Below are 19,028 nucleotides of genomic sequence, written 5' to 3'. Positions count from 1 at the left end.
TAAAAACATAAAAAATTAGCTGGGCACGGTGGCACATGCCTGTAATTCCAGCTACTTGGGAGGCTGAGGCACAAGAATCACTTGAACCTGAGAGGTGGAGGTTGCAGTGAGCCAGGATTGTGCCACTGCACTCCAGCCTGGGTGACAGAGTCATGTATCACCCTGGAGTAGGTTCCTGTGATACAATGATAAATTATGAATAAAGAGAGACTTTTCTTAAAAGAGTTTTTGCTAGGAGAGTGATCTAGTTTGGATATTTGTCCTCTCCAAATCTCATGTTGAAATGTAATCCCCAGTGTTGGAGGTGGAGCTTAGCAGGAGGTGTTTGGGTCATGGGGGCAGATTCCTCACAATGTCTTGGTGCCACCCTCATGGGATTGAGTGAGTGCTCACTCTTAGTTCCCAAGAGATCTGTTTGTTAAAAAGCATCCTACACCTCCCTCCCCTCCCTCTTGCTTTCTCTGTCATCTGTTTCTGTCTGCTGCACATTCCATGCCAGGAAATGAGGGGACTGAAGAATGATCTAGGGGTTGCTGAAAACGTTCTCTGCACCTCCTGACTACCCCCACATGTTTTCCTACAGTAAACTCTCCTGACCTGGGGTAACAGAAGTATGCCTCTTAGTTTGCATGTTCTATCTCTTATTTCAGAGAAGCTAAGAAAATGAAAAACTAGAGATATTCTGAAGGCTAAACCAACTTTTTTAGAAAAGAGCAAGAGGTAAATCTGGATAAAATGAGAAAGGTGACTAAATAATCAGGATATGCCACTATTTTCTTTAGATTATGCCCCTGCAAATTTAGACATAAGTTGACAAGAATTGAGATGCACAAACTTAGAGGGGCTTAGGCCAACTTGAATTTCTGGAATAACTGCATATATTTCATTGTTAGAATGAATAAAACCTGCTGAGAGAAAAACTTAATATTTTTGTTTGAAATCCATTTCAAGCCCTTATTTTTTAAAAATCCTATTTAATGCTCACATTCATCCATGAATAATGAAATTATATTTAGGTTGATATTCCACAGCAGTAAATCTCTGTCATCTCTTAGATATATTCTGTATTTATGAAAATTCCTTAAACTACGAATGGGATGCCTTTGTTAAAAAGTCTCATTATATTTCTATTTGTTCCTCCTTAAAGTAAATGAAAGGGTCAAGTGCGGTGGCTCACACCTGTAATCCCAGCACTTTGGGAGGCCAAGGTGGGCGGATCACCTGAGGTCAGGAGTTCGAGACCAGCCTGACCAACATGGAGAAACCGCATTTCTACTAAAAATACAAAATTAGTGGGGAGTGGTGGCGCATGCCTGTAATCCCAGCTACTCAGGAGGCTAAGGCAGGAGAATCGCTTGAAACCAGGAGGCGGAGGTTGTGGTGAGACAAGATCACGTCACTGCACTCCAGCCTAAGCAATAAGAGCGATACTCTGACTCAATAAAGAATATATATGTGTGTGTGTGTGTGTATGTATGTGTGTGTGTGTGTGTGTGTATATATATATATATATATGAAAAAGGAAAAGACAAGTGAAGACTTAACTCTCTAGTAGAGTTGAACATGCCTCTTGCCCAAAGAATTACTACACTAAACCTTCCTATTTAAGAAGAATTCAACTCATCACAAAAACTGCATGACTATATGGGTTAAAACTAAGTTAAAGTTAAAGACTTTTGTGATCATGTAAAAAACAAATAGCAGAGCTGTTCTTAAGAACCACTGAAGCAAAATATTAGTATTCTATTTCCTATACATACTAAAAGGTAAAAAAAAAATTAAACATTATATAATCATGCTATTTAATAAAGGGATATTATACATTTCTTTAATAAAGGGATATTATATATTTCCAGTGCAGTGGCCCAAATTCCCAGTTTGCTTTAGAGTGAGCAGTATATTATTTATATCAATTTATCTACAAGATCATTTGAAATTGGATGCCAACAGGAAGAAATTCTTCCTGGACCCTAAAGAAGAATAAGAAGAAATTTTGTTCCATCCAAGGACTGAAAGTTGACTAGCAAGAGAAACATGACACTGATAAGGTTTATCTACAACAACCCACCAGCATAAACAGATAGAGCGTCCGAGGAAGGCCAAGAGTGTACACACTGCCTGTGTTGGAAAGCCCTTCTGTGTCACTCTAATCCTGACAGTCACAACAACCTTGGCCTTTGGAATAGTTGACAGCTTCGAAAACTGCCCTAGGAGCACATGGCACCTAGCAATGCAAATTTAATACATAGTCACTGCAGCCCTTGCAAAAGACATGCTGGAATGTGGGTGAAGCCAATCTCTGTTTTGGCTGACATTCTATCAAGGCATGTTTATACACTTTACACTTCAACTCCTCCCCTAGACTGCTCTTCATAAAAAGTAAGTGGAGGAAAGAGATTAAATAAACTAACACAACCCATTTTTAGCATACTAGACACAACAATGTTAAAGTACAAGAAGAAATAGTAACTTTTCAGAAAAAAAGTTTGAGGCCTTTAAAGCCTCTAGACTAAAAGAAACAAAATATTTAAAATGAAACTAAAAATAAATAAGCAAAATAAAGTCAAGTCAGTATGTATTACCTTGCCCCCAAAGCATACTTAGTATTTATCTGCCTCACCTGAAATTCTAAGAACATATTTGGAAAGCTCTAACTAAGGAAAAAAGTGAGCAAAGGCTAAGCAGTCAGACTTTCTCCTCCTCCTTGCTGACTTCAAGGAATGGGATGGCATGGGATAGCCAGATCCTTTCAATGTGAATTCATTCTAGAATATTTGAAATGAACTTGGCATTGTCAACTGGTCATTTGAGAATGTTACAGAGCAAAAGAGGGCTTTGGATCTGCCATGACTGGATGACTGGGAGGTCATTAACTATGCCATAGGTTTGCCTCATTTATCCTTTGTTTCCTCAAAGAGAGAGAGAAGAGGAATCATTATTCGGCAGGTAAAATAATGAGCATGGATTAAGCACAAAACCATGAGTAAGAATCCATACAATGAAGCAAGAGAAAGAAAAAACTGAAAGAGCAAAAGTGAAAGAAAAAGATATTTGGGCATAGTTATCTATGGTTATCTTCTGTGTCAAAGTTTCTATTTTAGGAAAATTCAAATTCAATAGTTAAACCCAACTAAATTACTATTAATTAATTAGTCATTGATTTAAAATAATTTAAAGGTGATATTTATTTTAAATTTTAAATTTATTTTAAATATCATATTTAAATATGGCCTTATCATAATAAAACATATATATTTTTAAACAGAAATATAAATTCATTAATTTGTATATTATATCTATTAATTGTATATGTATAGTTAACATATAGTTAATGCAAAATAAAAATAAGAAACAAGGCTCATAGGAATCTGCTCTGAACTATGTCCTAAAGCTAAGCTTATTTCTACAGCTCTTTGAAAGTTTATCATCTAACCACAGTAAAATTATAAAATAACTTAAAATGTTTCAATATTTTTTCTTTATTATTTTTAATAGATAGGCAATGTACTTGAGTCATGCGAAATATTTTTATATCAGGGTCAGAGTAGCCCTGAATTTTTACATTCTTCTAAATAAGAAACACAGTGTCCTAAGATAACAAGAGACATTTTTAGATATCTTGAATTAAGCAACTCAGTAGTTCCCTTGAAATGAAAAGAATGGGAAGCAATGTAGTCATTATTACTTATTCCAAATCTCTAATTGTGTTTTTAAAATTTTGCATTTTAAAAACAAAGACTGGTCCTAAAGACCCTAACAGCTCAAGAATATCTACTGCTTTCTTATTGCTGTCCTGTATTATTTTGCTAGCTGTCAAATATTTACTAAGATAAAAACAGTATATAGTTTTGAGAAATCATGTTGCAAGAAAAGCCTCCGATCCTCTCCACTTGTGAGGGATAGTCAAAAACATTTTCCTTGAGCATGAACAGTACGTGTTAAACTAGTTATAAGACGTTACTTAAAACAGATATTGTCACCCATATCAGAATTATAAGAATTGATTGACACAAACTGGTTTATTCCACATCCCTGTACCCCCTTTCAACTTTATTCCCTACAATCCTGTCCTCTGACTCCAATCCTACATTTTTTTCTGTTTCTTGAAAAAGTCATGCTCCTTCTCAACACAGGGCCCTTGCACATGCTACTGTTTGTGCTTAGAACATGGTTTCCTTACCCTCTACTTTTTCTGCTCCCTCATATCTTAGGATAAACCATTATCTCTGGGAGGAAGCTTCCAAAGACGTCCAGCTTAGGTCCAGGCCCTTTCTGCATGCATGCATGTGTGCAACTATAATTACTACGCATTGCTCTTCACCATGAGAATGATGTATGACATCAGGGACCACCGTTTTCTCCTCTTTATATCCCCAGCAGTGAGCACAATGTGGGGCACACATGACAATCAAAACAATTCCTTCAGTAATGAATGAAAACATCATGTACACCCCTGCATGAGACAATATTAGTGAATTCCGAAACGGTAGTGTTGAAACCTCACAGAGTTTGAAAACCTCTATGGGAGAAAAGACACATGTGAACCAAAGAGAAAATTTAGGCAAATTTTCATGAAACTTATGGACTGAACAAAGGTGGCTTAGGTGACTGCTGAGAGCCATGTTATGCCTGGGATTCTGAAAGAATAAGGAAAGAAGGTAAGAAAACACCTGTGTGGGACAAACATGAGCAAACACACCGCGGAAGAAAGGAGAAAAAGTGCTCAGGAAACAGTAACCAGACTATACTAAATGGAGATCAGAAGGGCTAAGTTATGAGGACAGGGAGGAAGTATGGGTGCCCAGAAGCCTGAGGAGGGCGTGCCTTCACCCGGTACTGTGGGACACTGGTTTCCATCAGTGCAAACTAGCCAGGGGCCACCACAATAGGAAATACTTTTAAAGATACACAAGTGATGGGTAGCTTTTTTAAAAGTTGGCAACATAGAAATAACTCTTAAAAATTAAATGTTATTTAATAATAAAAATGACAGTTTTACAAGAATATGATTACAAAGTGGTAAGAGAATCAAGATAAATAACCACATGGTGACTTAATCACTTAGGAAAGGATTCAGCTACAATAACAGAAAGTCATTCCTACCTACAATGGGCTAGCCAAATTGAGGTTGATCTCCTTCTCACACTCAAAACCAGGGCAGGCAGCCCAGGGTTTGGTGAGGCAGTTCCATCAAGTCACTCCTGACCAAGGCTCTTTCTGTCCTTTCACAATCTTTGAGGTATGGCTCTTATCATTAAGGTCGCAAGATGGATCATCTCCACCTCTGTAAAAACTCAGGCCTGCTATAGATTTGCTTGATATTACATTTCTACAGTAAATTTTAGGGTCATGCCTGGATAAAGAGATTCAGAATTAGAGAATCTGTGTTCCTGGGGATCCACAGAGAGCTTCCAGGAGTCCTGGATATGAATTCAAAATGCATAGAAGAAGTTTTTTGGGTGTTTTTGTTTTGTTTTGTTTTTTGTTTTTTATTTTTTTCTCAGACAGAGCCTCGCTCTGTCACCCAGGCTGGAGTGCAGTGGCACGATCTCCGCTCACTGCAAGCTCCGCCACCTCCTGGGTTCACGCCATTCTCCTGCCTCAGTCTCCCAAGTAGCTGGGACTACAGGCACCCGCCACCATGCCCAGCTAATTTTTTTGTATTTTTAGTAGAGACAGGGTTTCACCATGTCAGCCAGGATGGTCTCGATCTCCTGACCTCGTGATCCATCCGCCTCGGCCTCCCAAAGTGCTGGGATTACAGGCGTGAGACACCACACCCGGCCTGATGGGGTTTAATGATGCATTAATTTTCCATCCAGCAACAGGCTAAAGAGGCCCAGTGTGGTCTCACTACTGGAAATGCCCTACACTTGGCAAAGAAGGGAAGTTAGCACCATCACACTAGATAGCCTGGGGCAGTGACACTGCAGCAGCATGCCGCATCTAGGCTTCCAACCAAGAGAAAAAAAGCCTGCGAGCAAGAAGAGACTCAGGACACCTCCTTAAAGCCCCTCCATTCACCTTTATCTTCCTACTCTATTATTTACCTTTTCTGCTCTCCTTGTCTCAGGCCAAGAGCCATGAAGAGCACTCTTTCTTTGGGCTTCCCTTCTTCCTATGAGGCAGAAAGAAGGACTCCAACTCAAGTGGCGGTTTCATTTGACAAAGAGAGAAATTCAAGCCCTTTCAGTTTGCTCTATTATGTGGCAGGAAAAAAGGGCAAAAGAAACTGCTCGAATTTCATTAAAAAAGAAGGCTAACATTAACAACTAAGTTAGAAAATATCCTAAGCTATCACATACAGACACACACACGGACATGTTATTTTAAGACCTAAATCCAATATGAATAATAAAGAGAGGTTCAAATTACAAATCCCACACTAAAGTTTCCGATGATTTCATCAAAGCTGTGTTCTCCGAAGTTTCAGTGTTTTTAATACTCATGCAATTCCTGCTAAGATGCCAGCGCTAATTCATCTTTGAAACGAGAAAACCTCTGCAAATGCTAATGCTAATTCATATTTAAAGCAGAACACCACTGGCCATGCTTATGTTGGACACAATCTTATTTCAGTATCTCATTGCAGTTTTTAAGCAATAGTTTATTCCCTGAACAGCCATAAGACATGTCTAAGTGAAAAAGTTAAAAATTGGTTCACACAGTGAGAAAGAACAAGTAGGGGAGGGGTGGAATACGTGTTTAGAAGAAAGGGAAAATGTGAGGAGAAGAAAGATACTGTTTACTAGAGCCCAAGACACATCAGACTTTATTGCAATTATTGAGTTGTCTGGCATCTATTGAAGCCCTTTTAGGAACTACCTTATTTCACTGATTTTTAAAAGCACATTTTTTTCACATTTAACTTCTCTGAAACCTGGATGTAACTTACCCTTAATGGTATGTTATAGTTTTATTGGAAGTATATAAAATAATGATGCTTCTTACAACTTAAAGTGACATACAATCAATCAAATATGCTATGTTCAACATTCCTGGATATTTGGGGGTATTATTTCATAAACTTATAATAATGTATAAATTTTCTAAATCCTAACATTCCCGTGCAGTAACCACACTGAGAACAACAGATTTATACCCGCTTTGTAATTTTACTTTTCCTTCATTTTTCTAAATATTTACTTACTTTTCTTATTTTATTTTATTTTTCCATGAGTTATTGGGGTACAGGTGGTATTTGGTTATATCAGTAAGTTCCTTAGTGGTGATTTGTGAGATTTTGGTGCACCCATCACCTGAGCAGCATATACTACACCATTTGTAGTCTTTTATCCCTCACCTGCTCCCTTTCTTCCCCCCAAGTCCCCAAAGTCCATTGTATCATTCTTATGCCTTTGCATCTTCATAGCTTAGCTTCCACATATTAGTGAGAACATACGATGTTTGGTTTTTTATTCCCAAGTTACTTCACTTAGAATAATAGTCTCCAATCACATTCAGGTTGCTGCAAATGCCATTAATTCATTCCTTTTCGTGGCTGAGTAGTATTCCATCATATAAATGTACCAGTTTGTTTATCCACCTGTTGATTGATGGGCAGTTGGGTTGGTTACACGATTTTGCCATTGCAGATTGTGCTGCTATAAACATGAATGTGCAAGTATATTTCTGTATAACATCTTCTTTTCCTCTGGGCAGATACCCAGAAGTGGGATTGCTGGGTCAAATGGTAGTTCTACTTTTAGTTTTTTAAGGAAGCTCCATACTGTTTTCCATGGTGGTTGTACTAGCTTACATTTTTCTGAATATTTATTTGATATCAGTGAAAGACATGTATGGAGCATGTATAGTCATGAATATGTATTTTATATCAGTGAAAGACATGTATAGAGCATGTATAGTCTTGTAAAAGAAATGGAATCTATACTGTTAGAATCATAAAATACTAAAGGTTAGAAGGGTTCCTGGAGAACATCTACTGAAATCCTCCCATTTCACAAATGAAAAAGCTGAAGCTGGAGTCATGACCTGCTCAGAGACCTCCAAATGGTCACTGGCTGAGCCAGCCACAGGTCCCCATTTCTGGCTCCCACCTGATGCTGTATTCTTTCCATTCTGTTCATCCAGTATTTAGGCTGCTTTAAGCTGCTGCTTCTACATGACATCTTGGATAAAAGTATTAGAAAAATAAACACTAGAGCATAAATAGATGTATACTTACATATATATCCCAAAGCACCTAGCTTTTTGAGTGTCAAAAAAGGCTGTTTTTCTTTGTTTTGTTTTGTTTTTTCACTTTTCACAGCTTCTTGCTAGAATAACTGCAAATACTGAAATAGCCAGCAGAGGGAGTCTTTATTTCTCAGTTTGTGCAAATAGAGAAAATACCATGTTTCGAAAACTGCCACCTTGTTAAACCTATGGAGTTTCTGTTTGATATAATCACAAGCTTGTGACAAAGTTAGTATCTATTTTTTTAGAATTATTAAATATTTGAATTTTTAAGATAAACGATTTCTACATATTAAACATTAATAAGAAGGATTGTGGGGGCATATGTATACATATACACGTATGTGTCACCCCACTAGGAACCTTTCTTGGAACTCAAACTTGAAGTTTTCGCCCAGGATTTCAAACAGTAATATCAAATTTTTTCTTCAAATATTGATAAAACTACCCAAGCAAATTTCAGTTTTGAAACTGCAAAATAATAATCCCTAGTATTTTCCCAAACAAAGCCTGAATGTATATGTTCAAATATGCATGTCTGATTAGGAGGCTTTCTGACCATGCTGTTCCTGCCAAAACAAATTTTGAACTCCTCTTTGAGAATTCTCATAATGGCAAGTATTTTTAATATCCTACAGGGGTAGAAAATCTTTATCCTTTCTAGGGGTTTAGAACCTGAAATTACCAAAAGTCTTGCTTCTTTTTTTTCTGCCAAAAAGAGATTATAATTTTCAATATTTGGCTTAGAGTTCTGGGGCACAGCCAGGAGAGCCAGCCCTACAGACTGCCCCAAGCAATAGTCTGAGACCGTTCATTAGCCCAGCTATTTTTAATCAGCCTTCACTGTCAAATGTGGACTATGCATTACAGTGTGCAAAACCATGCTGCCCGGCACCTGTGCTCAGGGAGGTTCAGCCCAGGTGCTCACAGTGGACAGGGGACCCTGGAATCTGCTGTGATCAGATCTTAGACCCCAAACTTAGCATTAGTCATAAGTTTTAGATTCCTCATACTGTAAAATGGGCAGAATGCTGGCAAACTGATAGCACTCAACTAATGTTAGCAATTATTATTATAAATTCTTGAAAGCAAAAAAGGCATTTCTGAATAAGTCCCAAGAGACCCTACCGTCCTGTTGAACTCTAAGAAACTCTGAACTGATGGTTGAATAACTATGTCTTTGAGGCAAAACTGAGTGCACAGCAAGGAAAAACAACCAGGAGAGCAAAAGGCAGATTGGCAGAAAAGGTGAGATTCGTCCCATGAAAAGACTACAGGTGAAAGGACAAATGACTGCGGCTACTCGGTGATGAGTGGCTATGGGGTGCACGTGCCCAGGCAATTCTGAGAGGCAGCCTCCTGTGCTAGGTGGAGCAGAGGCCTGGACCTCAGTCCCGCCTCTCATTGATGAGCAAGGTGCTTTGGCAAAGACACTTAACTCTCCAAGCCAATTTTCCTCATCCAAAAATGGGTCTAGTCACCAAGCATTTAGGGTTCTTATGAGGGTTTAAGTGAATGTGTAATGAATGCTGAACATGTTGTAGCTGCCATTTTTTATTGTTCTGTGTGAAGGACAATACTCTGTGTGAAGGTTATAGCAAATTGCCCCCTGCAGCAAGTTGGAGCTAGATAAAGGTAATGAAAAGGCCTGAGTATTATAGCTTCTCATCCCAAAAGATGAGAAACTTGGCAAAAATGAAGGAAAAGCAACAGAGAGACAAATATTAGGAAAGAAATAGTAGGTCAGTATCTAAAGAGCTCAATCTTGCCTTTACACAAAATTTTTTATCCAACTAATTGGTAATTAGATACCAACTTTGTGCCTTCTATGTGCTGGGCACTGAGGTCCAATGAGGACCAAAAGTAACAAGTTCTCACCTTCATACAGCTAAGATTCTATTAATAGTAACACCACTTGCCTACTGAAACAACATCTTAATACTAGACCTACTTTTATCCCTTTCAAATATACAACCCAGAAGTCCCTGTCTAATACTCCCTAGGACACTGAAAGGAGGAGTAATTAACCACCTATCTTGTATTTAAATCTACGTTCCCAAAGATTTTAACAAAGTATTCATCAGCATATATAGTTGGATTCATTTTTTTAATTCAAATTAGAGTCCTTCTAAAGTTACAGAAAGGAAAACTGTGGGAGCAAGCATTTGAAAGATATATTGTCTTACTCTCCCTGGCTGCAATCTATGAAGAAAAAAACACTTTTCGTTTGACTCATTTTCTACTATGAAATCTTTGGATAACCACTTTAGCAGAATAGGGCACAGAAAATTTAAATTCTCAGTCATAGGGAAATTTAAACTCTTTATGAAACTAGTAAAACATGCCATTTCACAGGTGGGGAAAAAGGGAAATTCATGTTCGTTAGACTTCTACTGTGTGTGAAATGCTTCTAAATATTTATCCTGTTGAATCCTCACAACTGTTCTGCGAGGAAGTATCCTCATCCCCAAGACAGAGAAACTGATTTTCAGAGGGTTTGGAAAGAATGCTCCAAAATCCAGGGCACTGGTGAATGACAAAGCTGAGCTCAAACTCTGGGCTTCCTGTCTCTAAAGCATCCAAATAATCTGCTACATCACACTTCCTAAAAACTCACTGCTCAGGAAAAGAAACATTTTATGAAAATGCAAATACCATTCATCTGTGTGACCCCCTTCCTGGTTGAGTGTACAACTAAGTTACTCTGTACAAAAGTAAAAAGGGCAGGAGAAATATCAAGGTTTAGCAAGAATAAGAACTCTGGATAAAAAGCAGTAACAATGCCCACTACCACTTCACTATCACCTTCCAAGCAAGTCCACCATCTAAACTTAGACCACCATCCATGGCCTTCCACAACCTCTTCTGCTCAGGAAATCTGCTCCCTCCCCACTTATTACCATACCTACAATCCCTATCCAAGTAATAGAATATTATTTGCTTAAAAAGCATAGCCACATTTCACATCTGGCACCAGAATAATAAAAATCCCAGACAAATATTTACTAAATGTCTAATATGTCCAAGGCACTTGTAGAGGAGCTGGTGAGTTACCCACCAATATCCACGCTTCCTCTCTTCCTTCCTGATGAATCCTGATTCTGGTGAGGAGGGCAGTGTGCTATGCTCCAGGCCTGCATTTCCTGACTTTTCTTGTACCCAGAGCTGGCCAATAAGACGTAAGCAGAAACTCCTCGTTACTCCACAATGGGCATGTTAACTGGTATAAAACTCATGAGCCTGTTCTTGGTCCTTCACATTCTCTGTGCAAAGACTGTAAACAGGATGACTGGAAATTTACATTTATCTTTCCATAAAAGGAAAAAGGACTCACACTAGAGAAGAAATAATAGCAAGAAGGAGGTCAGTTGCCTGAGGACATTGTGGGGCTGCAACATTAGCTTTGGACTGATCCTTGTAAAGTGAAAGAAAAATAAATCTCTTTTCCTCCTTAATCCACAGTCCTTTGTGTTTTTTGGTTACATGAAATTACATTCTGCCCATAACTGACAAAACATTTTATTTAAAGATTTCTTCCCTTAAAATACTAAGATCTAGTTGTAAGGACCAAAAATCAAAAGACAACTTTTGGAAACCAAACGGTGGTCCAAGATATACAAAAATAAACAAGATAGAGTGATTGAAAGTCATATTGTACACACCTACAGACAGCCATATGAAGTAATAATAAAATTGATGTTACGGGGCTGTAGTAGTGGAATTGACAAATGAGTGACAAAGGTGTATCCACTGATACTAAATCAAGGCACCATGAAAGTAAATGTGAAGCAAGAGAGTCTTAGAAGGCTTTAGGATGAGACCACAGCCTGAGCTGACACTTAGACAATACACAGCATTTGGGAAAGCAAATGAGCCTGGAGTTGACTATAGGCTGCAGAGCACAATCCTGGGAGCAGAAGTGCAGAGATACAGATGTTAAAAGCTGTTTGAAGCACAAGGAGGCAAACGACATGCTGCAGTGAAGTCTTCAAGGGAAGCTGGGCAGGCTGAGGGCCAGGCAGGCCCTGGAGCACAGCAAATGCTAAGGAAGTTTGGACTGATTTTGTACATGTTTAAAAGATTCTGGGAAAAATAGTGATGTGATGATACGTGTTCTTTCCTCCACTAAATCACTTTTAGAAAATCATAGCAATGACTCTAATTGTATGAGGAAAGAAATGACTATAACATGAACTATTCTCTTATATGAATGGGGAATTAGATCTTCTCATAAATGGCATTGCTCCATATTACACTCATAAATTTACAATTTTCAAAAGGATTTGAATCTTAAAAAATATATATCATTAAAAGTATCCCTTTTTTTTTCTCTGAGATTTCAGAAGATACTTCAGGATCTTGTGTGCTTATGAACATCTCCTGTAATTGTAGCATGAATGAAGAATGCAAAAATGCTTGCAAACATAATTTAAAAACAATGTTGGCTGGGCACGGTGGCTCACACCTGTAATCCCAGCACTTTGAGAGGCCGAGGTAGGCAGATCACGAGGTTAGGAGATGGAGACCATCCTGGCCAACACAGCGAAGCCCCTTCTCTACTAAAAATACAAAAATTTAGCTAGGTGTGGTGGCACACACCTGTAGTCCCAGCTACTCAGGAGGCTAAGGCAGGAGAATCGCTTGAACCCAGGAGACCAAGGGTGCAGTGAGCCAAGATGGCGCCACTGCACTCCAGAGCGAGACTCAATCTCAAAAACAAACAAATAATCAAACAAACAAAAAATGTTAACCTGATGGAGACATGAAATATGCCTAACCCACCGAATCAGGATATGGACATAAGGTTTTCTGACCTGGTAATGTTTCTATAAAAGAATGTGAATTTTATATTATAGTTAGTTTGTACTTTACAATACTTGAGCCTTATGTTAACTCTCTGGGACCTTAAAATGTTTTCTTTATGTAATGTGCCAATCTGGAGTTCCAGGTATAAACTTTCTATCACACACTCACACACATACACACTTGGCTGCTTACAATTGCTTTCTGAATAAAATGTTTTCTATGCTAGAGCATAAGGGAGTTGGTGGAGGTGCAGAGGAAGATGAAAGGATTTGCCTAAGCTAATTCCAGACTTGAATGGCAATTATACCCACCATAAGGCAATTTCATTACCATATTAATTTCAGGAGGTAACACGAATCTAGGAGAAGCATACTGGAAGTCACAAGATCTAGATTCTATTTCTAGCTCTGCCACTGACCTTCTGGGTGACCTTGCATAAGTCACTCAACACCCAAGAGACTCAGTCTTCTCATTTGAAAAAATAAAAAGCTATAACCTAGTGTTGATCTGAGAAAAATGTGATGCGGTAACATATTCATTCACAATGTTTGCTGAGGATGTGATTGTTTCTGAGGCACATGAGGAAGCCTTCTTCACCAGAACCTTAATTCACTTAAATCAGAGAAATCAGATCCTAATAGAATTTGGAAGTGAAAATTTTCTTTCCAATTTACTTGATAGAGAATCTACCAAAATACCTTTTTTCTCAAAGATCAAGGCATACTTTCTCTGCTACAAAATAGATCTATACCACATGAAGGGCCACGTTTAAAATTCAAGTTCCTAATCACTACCAGAGACTCTTACAGCCACTTGGATCAGACACACTAGATGATACGAAAATTACTCCCTATTGCTATGGAGCAGTTTCAGAAATGCTCTCAGCCTTTTAAATGATTAGGATTCCATCTGATAAATTATTTGTCAAGGGCCACTCATTCAAGATGAGCAAACTTTACACCAAACTTGTGGAAAAAGCACCTGCCTTCATGGGAAAATGAGAAGTTACTCCCCAAATTCTCTGAGAAATGCTTGTGCTGATTTATAAGATCATTTAAAATTATGGCATATACAGAAAATAAGTTAATTACAAGTATGAAATAACTTCTTAATTGGAAGAAAAAATTAATCATGGTGTGACCAGAGCAGATGGATGATTTTTAAATCAGAAAATACCTGACTCCTAAAATAAAAGATATTACGATTTTCAGAAAAATCAAATAGACAAAAATAGGTCTTCTGGGAGTGAAAATATCAGGAGAAGCAAATAACGGTGTGCTGAATTATATAAACACCTAAATATGTGCACTCACTGAAAAAAATAGCATAGATTTGAGTCTAGGGAATTTTGACTTTTATAAATATCATAATAGAAACTTGACAAGAAGCTTATTATTAAAATACCATCATAAATCACAATGATGTGACCATTGGCAACTCAGATGTAATATCAATAATAACCACAGCTTTCCAGAGTAATCTTGTTTTCCTACTCATCAGACAGTGCTCAAAATTATTTTTCTAGCCAAGTTTTGCCATAATCAATTTCTCCTAGACTAATCGTTCAAACTCCTTGAACATTATAGCATTCTTTCCTAATGTTTTATAATCTCTCCAAAATAATAAAAATAATTTACATACTTTACTATAACCATGAAAATATAAAATATTTGGTGCACAGAATTATAGACACAAATAAGACTGAAGATATTATCTACTGAAAACTCCTCAGTTTGTTATACAGATGAGGAAGTAAAGACTCCAAGAGTTTACTGGATTTGCCCAAAGCCACAGGGCTAGTAAATGGAGAGTCCAAATAGTACACTTTCCATCATACCAACATGTCATCAAAAACCAACCATATGATAGAAGTTTCTTAGTCAATGTAAACTGCAATATTAACTGAATAAAGAAGAACTCAAACATGAGAACACAGACTTGATAAATGTTAATATGCCTTTTCACATCCTCGGTGAGTCCACAAGCCTATATTGTCATTATTAATGCACTGCTAAGTCCAATTCGAAATAAAAGTTAAAGCCCAAAGCAAAATATTTTTAATTAAATTTGCTTACAATTAGCAAAAGGCCTCAAGAAAGATAAAGAACTCATGTTGGCAAAATTATCATATAGCTGTTCCAATACCAAATAAAATATTCTCAGTAAATAAATGGTTGACTGGATAAGAAAATAAGCTGAAAATCTAAAAATTAAAAATAGTAAAGAGACACTTCCTTTTTAAAAAACATAGCCACTTTAACTGTTAGATTTGCCATGTTTCAAATAAATTGCAACATGACCTTTGACTTAATGGAATGCACTGATAGTTAAAAGTTAACTATTAAAAGTTGAGTTCAAAAATAAACACTACGGTTTCTAGTGTCACCAAAACCATTTGGAAAGCATATTGCCAAAACTGAGTTTTAGTGCTTTCCTTCTCAATGCGACAGATTTGATTCTTTAAGAAGTCCAACGCAATGTTCGTATTTTGGAGATTTACAAGAGAAGTTTACTATGGCTACATGACATGGTTGCATCTACCACCTCGTAAAATGCAACGCCGTAAATGAGACAGAAAAATAATCTTTACAAAAAACTAATAAATAAAATATTTTCATACACAGGATTCACTGCATTAATAATTAACAGAAAGCCCTTTAACAGGGGAATTTAATGGAAAGTTTTTCTTAAGCAAATACGCAGAAGCTCAATAGAAATGGGTAGAAACTTGAGAATAAACTGGTAACACATGTTTAAACAGTAAAATAATTGTATAGTCTATTCAACAATGAAGAGATTGATATATTATGAATTATGGTGAAACAAAGAAACTATTCCTTAGTGAACAAATATAAGACATAATAGCAGATTTCCTACTGAACTTAAAACAAAGAGGCTTGAAGTTACAGTAGAAAGACAAAAAAGAAAAAGTTTCAATACAGTCTCTAAATCCCAATGACCTGAAATCGAGATCAAACTTCTTTTAGATGAAAGTCTTTAACTATAGTGATGTTCTAGCGCAGTATTACTTTTCCTAGTTCAATTCCAAGAATATGTCCTTTAATTTTACCTACAACTTTAATGAATTACAGGCTCTTTCAAGGGTATGTAAGAAAAGTTTCCTATGTATTAATAAACACACAGTAACAGGGGGGAAAAAAGCAGCAAGAAAAATTAAAGAAAAAAAAGGAAAAGGAAGTCACATACCCTTTTCTGTAGAATTATTGGCGTTATTGCAGGCAGAGTGACTCTTCTTGCACTCAAACTCATGCCTGCTCTTCTTAGAATGATCCTCTCTTGTAGGTCATGGACAAAATAAAAGAAATCTTTTACGGGAATCTCAGGGCTCAGTGCAATGAAACAACTAGGAAAGTAATAAATGTCACCCTGCTTATGTGATTCCAATCTACCCAAAGCCAATTAAGGATGGCTGTGGGACAGGACAAGGCAGCAACCAATCAAAGCCTGGAAAACCCCGCCTTTGTCCTTGGAAACACATTCTGATACTTTTGTTTATGATATTTAAAGAACCAGATTAACAGGCATCTAGTTCGCTCAACTTTTTTTCCAAAACAGTGCAATTCAATGCCATCTTTGTTGACCAGGCAGTTACGTCTTTACTAAAGCATTTCAACATATGGCAGATAAGAAGCTGTTTACATTGGTCTATTTAAAGTATATAAATACATTAATGAACTAAATTTACTTATGCTATTCATAAAATTGATGAAGAGATCAATTGGAACATACCCGAGGCACAAAAAATAATCCTGAGGTTAGAATTGGCACAAAGTGTTAATTTCTATATTATAATAAAATAGTTTTAATATATGTTAATATCTTTCATTTCCTAAACACTAAAATTTTTGTATTATAAACCTTCCAGCTATCCTTGATATCACACGCTGTTAAATATTATTTTAACAATAAACTTAAATAATAGTGTTAAATACAAAGAGGGAATTAAACTACAACATATCAATCTCGAACTTATGTTTTAAAAAAGCACAAATGTGTGTGATGTAGCATATTTCATTCCATTAAAAGCATTTAAAAAATAACCACTGCCAAAGCTTTCTCAAAATTTTAATGACCATTTTGCACTCCTTCTCATAAAAACTGAAAATTTTATTCTAATGTTTCTAGGGGAGGGAGGCTGGAGAAGGTTTACAACGGAAAATATCTATAACTAACAAGAAAAATTTCAATGAAGTCTAAATAAAAAATGAAAGAAACACACAAAAATGACAAAAAGGACTACAATGTTAAAACTAATCTGAGCTTTTACAGTTGTAAAATCTCTTCTGGACTGACATCTGGACAAGCTTTACTGAACTGCTCAATGCTCTTCAATCCTGACCCACTGCCTTCAGCAGGAGAAGAACTCGTAATTTCTAGATTACAATGTGATTGTTGTAGTAACAATGCAAAAGGCAAGATTCTCAGCAACACAGACACAAACTTTCCATTGCATTATCTTGACTCCTGCTAGGCAGGGTTCACTTTACTGCTTTACACATAAGTGGGTTTAATATGCAGGGTGAGCTCATATTCCTCAAAAGAAAAAAAGAGACACTACAACTCCAAGGTTCCCTGCTTTGAATTTCAAAACCAAAACTCCCTCAGAATGGTAGTTGAGAGTGGCAGTAATGTGCTTAATTAAAAAGTCACAGATCTAGTTTGGAAGAATTAACTAATTTGATCCTTATCCAGTTAGGTTTATCATGATCTTTTAAAATAAAATTACCAGGAAAGAAAATATCGACTAATACAGCGATGGGGGGTTAGCATTTGTGAAGCAAAAGATTCTGTTCTAACCTTGAGCTACTTTTCAGCAAGCCAACAATAACAAAGACCATGGTAGCTAACAATTTCAAGAAAATCATCCATAATATTTGGCCTTATCTATCTTCTTTTCTCAATTTAGCCTTCAAATATTACAAAGTGTTATCTCTGCATCCTGGCTAACATTGTGAAACCCTGCCTCTACTAAAAACACAAAAATTAGCCGAGCGTGGTGGCACGTGCCTGTAGTCCCAGCTACTCGGGAGGCTGAGGCAGGAGAATTGCTTGAACTCGGGAGGCGGAGCTTGCAGTGAGCCGAGATCGCACCACTGCACTCCAGCCTGGGCAACAGGGCAAGACTCCGTCTCAAAAAAAAAAAAAAAAAAAAAAGTGTTATCTCTGGTCTCATAAATTTTACTGGGGTTCCATCATAATGAAAGCAATTCACTAAATTATCAAGCAAAGTACTATTTGCCAAGCCCTGTGAGGCAGTAGGAACACACTATCTATCGTTAAGACAGTTAAGGTCACTGTCTCATAGTGGAATAGGGATATTAATTTTTAAGTTAAAGTATCCCATTCAGTAGTAAGCTAATAAGACTAATAGTGATTAAATGCTAAGCATCAAGAGTGCACCGAGGTAGAAGCAACTGCACAGTAGGGGTGAGATCAGAGCAGGCTTCAAGGAGGAAACGGCATTTGCTTTGAGAAGTGAATAGAGGCGAAGAATATGCAGAACTTGAAAACTGATGTGAACACAGGGTCAAGGTCTCAAAGTTTACTCTGAGGTTTGAAGTCTAGATGATGGGGAAGTTAGAAATGCTGTTTTGTATCACACCATAGAGCCTGTTAAACACTATTTATAAAATGAATGCTTCAAGTCAAAACAGTATCCAGGTCCTGTACAGATTACAGTGCAATATATACATGCCCTATAAGGGCTTAAAAACACTTAATAGGCCGGGCACGGTGGCTCATGCCTGTAATCCCAGCACTTTGGGAGGCCGAGACGGGTGCATCACGGCATCACGAGGTCAGGAGATGGAGACCATCCTGGCTAACATAGTGAAACCCCGTCACTACTAAAAATACAAAAAAAAAAAAACTAGCCAGGCGTGGTGGCGAGCGACTGTAGTCCCAACTACTCCAGAAGCTGAGATAGGAGAATGGCGTGAACCTGGGAGGCGGAGCTTGCAGTGAGCCGAGATCGCACCACCGCACTCCAGCCTAGGTGACAGAGC

The 19,028-nt window shown here is 37.4% G+C and overlaps 1 protein-coding gene across 1 annotated transcript in view; it reads right to left on the bottom strand.

Annotated features, from left to right (window-relative positions):
- Nucleotides 1–16,434, bottom strand: part of GRB14 (growth factor receptor-bound protein 14) — a 74,964-nt gene extending 58,530 nt beyond the window's left edge. The window contains exon 1 of the mRNA XM_011947083.1: nucleotides 16,210–16,434. Coding sequence (XP_011802473.1) covers nucleotides 16,210–16,272 — 63 coding nt within the window. The 5' untranslated portion in view covers nucleotides 16,273–16,434. The remainder of the gene's footprint in view (nucleotides 1–16,209) is intronic.
- Nucleotides 16,435–19,028: the final 2,594 nt, after the last annotated feature.

This window comes from Colobus angolensis, unplaced genomic scaffold (assembly GCF_000951035.1).
Source record: "Colobus angolensis palliatus isolate OR3802 unplaced genomic scaffold, Cang.pa_1.0 Scaffold259, whole genome shotgun sequence".
In the NCBI taxonomy this organism is placed as follows: Eukaryota; Metazoa; Chordata; class Mammalia; order Primates; family Cercopithecidae; genus Colobus; species Colobus angolensis.
The sequence above is the reverse complement of the archived record's forward strand: the minus strand, read 5'-3'. Positions and strand labels throughout refer to the sequence as shown.